At 36.0% G+C, this 8,391-nt stretch overlaps 2 protein-coding genes across 2 annotated transcripts; one reads left to right on the top strand and one right to left on the bottom strand.

The window, feature by feature from the left end:
- The first annotated feature begins 3,694 nt into the window (after positions 1–3,694).
- On the top strand, positions 3,695–4,783 carry LOC118736837 (SRR1-like protein). Its single transcript, XM_036466893.1, has 2 exons — positions 3,695–3,928; positions 3,996–4,783. The coding sequence occupies exons 1-2, from the start codon at positions 3,795–3,797 to the stop codon at positions 4,687–4,689; spliced, it is 828 nt and encodes a 275-aa protein (XP_036322786.1). The 5' UTR covers positions 3,695–3,794; the 3' UTR covers positions 4,690–4,783.
- LOC118736836 (little elongation complex subunit 2) lies at positions 4,742–6,986 on the bottom strand. The gene has a single exon (XM_036466892.1). It carries the CDS (start codon positions 6,853–6,855, stop codon positions 4,804–4,806), a length of 2,052 nt encoding a protein of 683 aa, XP_036322785.1. The 5' UTR covers positions 6,856–6,986; the 3' UTR covers positions 4,742–4,803.
- Between the last annotated feature and the right edge of the window lie 1,405 nt (positions 6,987–8,391).

Below are 8,391 nucleotides of genomic sequence, written 5' to 3'. Positions count from 1 at the left end.
ACTGCACTTCTATTCAGTGAATAGGAAATGCATCACTTTTGGTTGCAAGTAAAATTTTTTTTTTTCGTGACGGTAAAATATGCAGGATTCAGGATTACACTCTAAAACGAAAGATTCATGAACCGAACCTAATTTGATTTTAACGCTATTTTCTAATAATGAATATGTATTAAAATATAATTGTGAAATATTACATATTTAAGTAGGCATTGTGGTCTGAACCGACTAACGGTTGTGATGCTAAGTAACTAATAGGCGGCGGCATACACGGTGCGTCTGACTCGCGAGTCGGTTTGGATGTACATACATACATATTATATGTACATATTAGTTAAAATAAATATGTGTTACGTTACACCGACTCGCGAGTCAGACGTACCGTCTATGGCGCTTATAAGAAGTCTTTCCGGTGAAGCCTTTAAGTATTTAGTTAAGAAAACATATTGCGAATATTTAAAAAAAAATCAAATAAACTCACAATACATTATTTAACAACGCACTTATAGAGCTTCGCAGCTAATTGATGCTAAATGCTTTCTTTTCGTTTGACAGTTTTTACCTAAACTACTTTATTAAAAAAAAATAAAATGGTGTGCATTGTAACGACAGTACCCACCGTCATACAGTGTCATACACAATACTCATGTCTATTATTTTTTTTTTAATTTTCGGCGCTGAACAACGCTAGCACCGCCAACTAAATTCAGCTGCTAGGAATGTAGTAAATGCAGAGACCGTAACCGTTATGAGTTTTATGATAACAAGTAATTTTTAGCAAAAAAAACGACTTCAACTCTCATATAAAAAAAAAAATATATATATATATACATTTCTCATGAACCACTGATCGCATCTTAACCAGATTAGTATGGGACCACCTCTGAGACACTACCTTTCCGATGCAAAAAGAATTATCGAAGGTTGACGTGGTCCACAGTTATGCGGTAACATACATAAAAAAAAATAAAATTGAATTAAAAAAAAATTAAAAAAATAAAAAAATATTCCGACGAACTGATAACCTCCTCCTTTTTTGGAAGTCGGTTAAAAATGCAATGATTTTGCAATTGTTATATTTTTTTATATTGTTATCGATGTTATAAACGATATGATTACACTATGCGACAGTCAAAATCGGGATGGGATGAAACCAACGGGAAATGTTATATCGGTCAAAAACAAGTTATACGTGTCCCGGCGTTTCGCTGGGTCACGTCTAGGAATCGAGATATATATATAACTATCATATAGTGGAAATTGTCACCTTTGGTGGTCTTTTTTTGACATAACTCGAGAACCACTAGTCCGATTTTCCGATTTCAAACAAATTTAAAAAAATTAAAAATTACAATTCCTTTAATCTGTTCATATAACGTTTTTCTATATAATCAACAGTTTTGCCGGTAAAAATAAATGTATGAAGAAAAAAAATATTTTTTGCCTAAAATATTAAATTTTTTTAAAACTGTTGAACAAAAACAGCTTCTCATAAAAATACAATCGCCGTTCGGAGTCGGCATAAAACTGTAGGTCCTTCCACTTTGTGTGACAATATCAAGGCGCACCCCACAAGTCGGAGTAGAAGCTCGGCCAAACACTAACATATGTGTAAGCGCCAATCTATTATATTATATTATTATTAAATACCAAAATACTTAGCACTTAATTTTTAGTAAATAAAATTTTGCCCATCACTGTTATCAATAATGCAATAAATCAAAGAATTTTTGTTTTCATGTTTTTACTGATCTTTTTTTGTGGTTCTTGAGGCTATCTTAGGTCTACCTTTGTACAAGTTTTATCGGTTTTCTAAGATCTCACAAGATTAACCCTGAAAATATGATCGAAAAAATAACGTTTAAAAATTATTGAAAAAATAAAAATCAAAGAATAACAATTATTTTCGATCGAATAAATAAAAATCATAAAATAACGTTTAAAAATGATCGTTACTAAATAAATCGAAAAATGACGATTATATAATGATTTTAAAGCGACTAAACTACCATTTTATTATGAGCAATACCAATTATACTTAAAGAAATTTAATGAACTCGATAAGTACTCTACGCAAAATACGTTAATCACCAGGAAGCTAATATAAAAAAAAAATCCGAAAGCATTCTGGGGTTATATTAAATCTAAAACTTCGAAATCTAGCATTCCTGCGCCTGTTTTTCATAAGGATAAACATGCAAGTTGTTCCGAGGAAGCAGCCAATATTTTTTCCGAGTTTTTCTCCTCAAATTTTGTGTGTGACTCAGATATTGCCCATGCTAATGCTTATACTGTCGGAAGTGGACGTTGGTAGTGGTATTGATTCACTTAAAACCTCAAATCTTATGGATCCTGATGGTCTTTCAGCCATACTCTTTAATTTTTGCATGCATTAATTCAACCTTTGACACTGATTTTTAATATGTCTTTAGCATCGGGCAAATTTATTGATGATTGGAAAAAGGCTCATATAGCCCCGATTTTTAAAAGTCGCAACAAAAATGATGTATCTAATTATAGACCAACTGTAAAGTTAACCACAGTTGCAAACATTTTCGAATGTGCTGTTAAGGAGAAATTGTCATTCTCAGTTAGCAGCTTAATTAGTCCAAACCAACATGGTTTTATTAAAGGAAGGTCCACAGTCTCCAATCTCGCAATTTTTACGGAAGATTGTCTGTCTGCTTTTCAAGCAGGCCAGCAAGTCAGCACAATATATATAGATTTTTCAAAGGTATTTGACAGAGTTTCTCACAAGGTCTTAGTGGCTAAATTACTCTCCATGGGTTTCCATTCAAATTTTCTGGTTCTGGTTGTGTTCGAGGATGTCTACTCAAAGCCTTTTATCGCGACGTCGGGTGTTCCTGGGGATAGTATACTTGGACCGCTGTTGTTTATTTTATTTATTAATGGCATAGGGTCCTGCTTCTCGTCATCTAAATATCTATTAACTTGTTAAACTACATAATTAGTGCATACGAAACCGTCTTCATCTAAGTATAAATAAGTGCTCACATTGTACATATACAAGAAAGCTAATTCCGCTCCCCACGCGCTATCATATTTCTGGATCCCCTCTTAATCATGTTAATGAAGTCAAGGATCTAGGTGTCTATTTCGACACGAAACTAAGCTTTTCCACGCATATCGAATATATAGTTGGCAAATCGTACGCAGTAGCAGATCTGCTTATCTTTCTTGCTCATATGTTGCCAACCTCTTGAATGGTTCGATTGATTGCCCTAACCTCTTGGAAAGAATAACCATCCTACACGTAATTTACGCAGTGTTTTTTCTTTCTACATCGTATTTTCTAAAACCAACTATGCAATATATGCTCCCTTGATTAGAACCTTAGTGGAGCTAAACAATATTCCAATTTTCCAATTCAAATTTTTTCCGTCTCTATCTTGTGGAGCAGTTCGTACTTTATTATACAACTATTTTAACTAGTTTTAAGTTCTTCTGAATTATAACTATTTTAGTACTTACAATTGATAATTTGTTCCTCGAAAACTATTATTAATCTTGATATATAAAATAAAAATAATCACGCTCCGAATGAAATTTACCGGCCAATTGCAAACTCAAAGGAAAAATCTGTCAAAAGAAGGTCTCTAACAAAAGCTGAATGGTTGACAGCTGACTTCCGGTAGTGCTTTTAGTGCCAAACCGTTTCCGGGTGCTGCATGTTTACGAAGTAGCGAGAGATAAAATGTCAAAACCACTTTCCAATTGGAACTATTCCAATAAAAATAAATCAAAAATATTTACAAATATTTTGAAGGGTTTTACAAATGTCCGAAGAGTTTCGCACAGTAACAAGAAAAAAATGGATCGCGCGCAGATCAATGAACCCCCGATTACGAAAACTGTCTGAACGTGCCAATGAAAAGGACGATAAGGAAGTGGACGTGGAGGCCCTTGTGAAGTAAGCAAAGTATCTGAAATCTTGTTAATTATTTAAAAAAAAAAGCTTCCTTTTTCTCCCATCATAGACGCCTAGAACATTTATGCACACAAATGGTTTGCAGTGATTACTTTATGCAAGCTATGGAAACAGTGGATGACAGTTTAAAAGTGCTGGCGGGTAAAGAGAAATTTTCCCGTATAGTCTGTTTTGGCATTGGCCCCTTTTCACGCAATTTCCAAGCACTACATCAGCTGGCATTCATAATATGCGCACAACGACACTACTGCATCGAGGAGGCTATATACTTCGATCCTGTCTTCCGCGAGTGTGAGAAGCAAATTCTGAAACATCTGAACTGTGCTCTGATGACAGAAAATTGTGAAGCTAAATATGCTGTAGATGAGCTCACTCTCTTTTACCTGCCTCACTGTCCAAACTGCTTGACAAACAATTTGTTGTGGAGGAACTGGCGACCGCGCAATTTAAAACACGTAGTGCTCATAAATAACAGTTTCGAGAGTTTATCACTTAGCAAACCCGAGCGCTTGCTAAGATTAGACTCTGGTTTTATTTTAGAATTGCTGCCCTACGTAAAAGAATTTCAATTGGAGGATGATTATGAGACACATAATGTTTTTAATGACTTGTCTGTGCATGTATTTCCTGCGAACTCGCTCCCACCGGCTAATGCCGAATTTTGGGCGCAAAAAGATGCACCAACGTATACCGATGTTGAAATGATTTCTGCAGAGGAATTCGGCAAACTAAGTATATCATAGTTAAGTAGAAAACTTAATAATTAGTTCTATACGTTTTTTAAGTGTAAAATCATTTTAGTTTTAATACATGTATTTCAGACAAAAGGTGTTTAATTTAAAACTAAATGTTATTAACTAAAATTCATTGATGAATTTCTCCAACTCATTGTCCTTAGCAGCTTCCTGCTTTTCAAGCTTTTTGCGTCGCTTTACTTTTGTTGCTTTAACTAGCCTTCTTTGAGATTTTTTCAGTCGAAGGAGATCGTCCTTCTTTTTCTTTTTCACTGCTAATCTTCTTCGAATATATTCTTCATCACTTGTTGGCATTCTAAATGTGCTAGGTTGCCTTCGATAACTATTTTGATGAGAATATCGCGGTTTGAATGCACATGGCATAATTTTGAAGCGCTCATGCACAACGGTGCATAATGAATCGTTAATAGGCAGATGCCGTACATCCGTCATAAACGCTAAATCGGATGGCTCGACTTTGAGTAGTGTATGCAAGAAAACGGTATTTGGTGTTATTTCTTTCGAAGGTGCCGACAACAGCAGCCTTTCAGGGTACTTTGGGTTGTATCGTAAGAAGTATTGGCCTATTGGCATATTCACCAACAACTGTAGGGTGTCTGTTAGCCCTGCAATAAGCTGCGGCATTTTTAATTGAAACCCCTCGGAAAGTTGCAGTTCAATACTGGCCAGCATTAAACTATGCTCTAACTGCAAGCTTAAGTTCTTCACCGCCACGCGAAAACATAGAGTCCCATCAGTAAATCCACTACACTGGCCCAACAGCTTTATTCGCAGCCATTCTTTAATCAGTTCATATTGTGTCAATTGTTCAGCTCCAAATTGGGGTTTATATTCTAATTTGATTGAATAACCGCTTAGCAATTGTGCACCGGATATATCCATTGCAGGGGCCAATTTTAGACTTGTAAAAAGCTGCAGGTTAATATTGTTCTCGTCCTGATCCTTTCCATTCAGATTCCACTCAACAAGAGCAAAATTACTTTTAATCCTTTTTTCACGACTTTTACATTTTTTTTCTAAGTATTCACCAAATTCGTAAGCATGAAATTCTCTTTTAGGATCTATCGCCGCTTGAATTTCGGTTGGGTCGACGGCTTTTTTCTGTTGTATAATATCATTGTCTATATACAACCACTGGGATCCTTCACTAGTGCTCACCAAAGCTTCAAAGGCATTTTCCACTATCAGTTTATGTGTGTACCAACCGCAGATCCGTGGCGGCAATGGTTCTTTGAACTTAATAATTTTTAAATTGTCAATGCCCTTCTCAATTTGTAAATGAACCTCAGTTGGCAGGTCAGGTGAATTACCAGCCGTTAACAAAAACACCAGTGACTCTAATGGTATATGAAATTGGTGCGCCAATTGCTGGGATTTGCGATTAGTTTCCCACATCGCATCACTTACTGTGGTAATACTATTTATATAGTAATCCATGCATCTTTCCAACTGTAAATTGAGTCGCTGGAAATCGTTAGCACATTCGTGCTTTACTGGAACCCAACCTTTTCGTCTTATCAATCCTACATTTTCTATTTGCATACTTTTACGTTGACCAGACTTATTAAATCGGGGATGTGGGATACCAGCGTGGGTGTTCAGTGGCAAGTTCTCTGGATATTCTAAAAGTAATTGGTTTAACTTTGCGGCGTAAAAACGTTTGTAAAGTGTAACAAATCGGTCGGTTGGCGCGTAAATCGCTTCTTTTTGCGTACGAGAGTATTCTATCAAAAATTTGTCAAAAGCTTCCTTTTCAGATGTCCTCTCACGCTCTAGCGACCGCCAACGGAAAACGTCTCGGTCATCTACTTCACTGAATTCTTGCCATGCTTTTATAACTCGTAAGCATGCTAGATGATCTAATCTTTTTATAATCGAAGTCTGCAGACTTCGAAAAATTTCTATGCTTTGCCATTCGTCTATCGTGTGATCGTAAAAAATTTGCTTCACCTCAGTCTTAGTTCGGGGATCCAATAACACCCGATAATCGGGGCATTGATTAAGGTGCTCAGACTGCATAAACACCGGATGAACTTCATTTAAATGATGGTACAACGCGTCGCCGGGCTCATCAAATGATTTGTTGAAATGTGTGTATGGTGGCTGATTGTAAAAAAAACTACCACGTGCGAATTTATTCCCATCTTTGTTCATGGATGCAAAGAACACGAGCCAGCCTCTAATTGAAATTTTTAAAACATTAAAACTAATGCTAAACAAATGGAATTTTCCATGGGAATTCACTTTCAGCGAAGAGTTTTGTTTACAAATTACAAATGCTAAAATGTCACTTAACAGCTGTTCAAATTGGCAGCAGCCTGCAGTGATGGAAAAGTAGGTAAAAATGTGCCCATACGTAACAAACATGTATTACATATAGATTCGAAAACTGAAAACTAAAATCACTTGAAAATTTAAATAAGGGCTATTATATGAAATTAACGAATATAAATCAATGTAAAGACGAATAGTCAAAACTGGTCCAAATTTCGCACTATTATTATTTTGCACATAGGTATATTGGTACTCATGTCCGAATAGCTATTTTTAAACATTTTCACTTTTTTTCAGGGGAACTGATGAAGCTAGGCTTTTCTGAAAGTGTGGATTGTATATAAAAAAGTAATGGCTCAGTTTTTCTGGGTTGACGATTTTAAGCCCTTTTTTAATTTCAAGTTAGCGGTCACTGTACAGCTTCTAAAACAATTAAATTAAAAAGTGATTAAACTGCTTTTTGCGGACGTGGTGTCCGAAGAATCTGAGTTTGAATATATTTTAAGCAAAAGCGGCCGTTAGGATGCCAGAGTAAGCCTAGAACCAAAGTACACCCAGCAGCCGCGGTGTTTTTGGATAAATAAACGCTTTTGGTAAAAAATAATCTAAAAGGTCTATCGATGGTATAAATATTTGCCTTTTAAGCACTTTTATATATACTAGTGTTCGCCCAGCGGTTGAAATTCAACCGATAAAATTAAGGATAGTTTATGTAAGTTGAATGAGCTAAAATAACATTAGTTGTAATGGGTTAAGTGGAGGGGAGTTTAGCTTAGTACTTGGCATAACATAACGTAACCATAACATGAGAATAAATAACATAACATATGAAGCATAACACACCACAATATAACATCGCACACTCTTCAGTTGTATTTCCTTTTTATCCCTTTTTTCACCTCTATCTAAATCTTATTTATTTTGGTTAATTTTATGCCAAATGATGTTGCCTTTGATGCCACATCAAGTGATATCATGTCATGTGGTGAAATTGGGTGTGGTGAGCTGCGGTGTGGTGGAATTGGGTGTAGGAGTTACGGTGTGGTGAATTTAGGTGTGGTGGATTCAGGTGTGGTGAGTTAAGTTATGGTGAGAAAGTTGAGGTGTGGTGCATTAAGGTGTGGTGAATTTTGGTGTGGTGAGTTGAGGTGAGTTAAGGTGTGGTGAGAAAGTTGAGGTGTGGTGAATTAAGGGTGGTGGATTTAGGTGTGGTGGATTTAGGTGCGGGGGTTAAGGTGTGTCGAGTTGAGGTGTGGTGAATTTAGGTGTGGGGAGTTAAAGTGTGGTGAATTAATGTGTGGTGAGCTCAGGTGGAGTAAGTTTTTAAGTTAAGATGAGTTAAAGTTAAGGGGTTATGATCTTTATCCTTATCTTCATCTTCATCTTCATCTTCATCTTCATCTTCATCTTCATCTT

This window comes from Rhagoletis pomonella, unplaced genomic scaffold (assembly GCF_013731165.1).
Source record: "Rhagoletis pomonella isolate Grant_MI unplaced genomic scaffold, Rhpom_1.0 Rhpom_scaffold_00004, whole genome shotgun sequence".
In the NCBI taxonomy this organism is placed as follows: Eukaryota; Metazoa; Arthropoda; class Insecta; order Diptera; family Tephritidae; genus Rhagoletis; species Rhagoletis pomonella.
Note: the sequence above shows the minus strand (reverse complement) of the source record. Positions and strands in the feature narration are given on the sequence as shown.

Excerpts from the sequence above, each read along its gene's own strand:
- LOC118736837 (XM_036466893.1), top strand. The coding sequence starts at position 3,795 with ATGTCCGAAGAGTTTCGCACAGTAACAAGAAAAAAATGGATCGCGCGC. Across the intron at positions 3,929-3,995 it reads GACGTGGAGGCCCTTGTGAA|ACGCCTAGAACATTTATGCA; the intron begins GTAAGCAAAGTA and ends CTCCCATCATAG.
- LOC118736836 (XM_036466892.1), bottom strand. The coding sequence starts at position 6,855 with ATGAACAAAGATGGGAATAAATTCGCACGTGGTAGTTTTTTTTACAAT.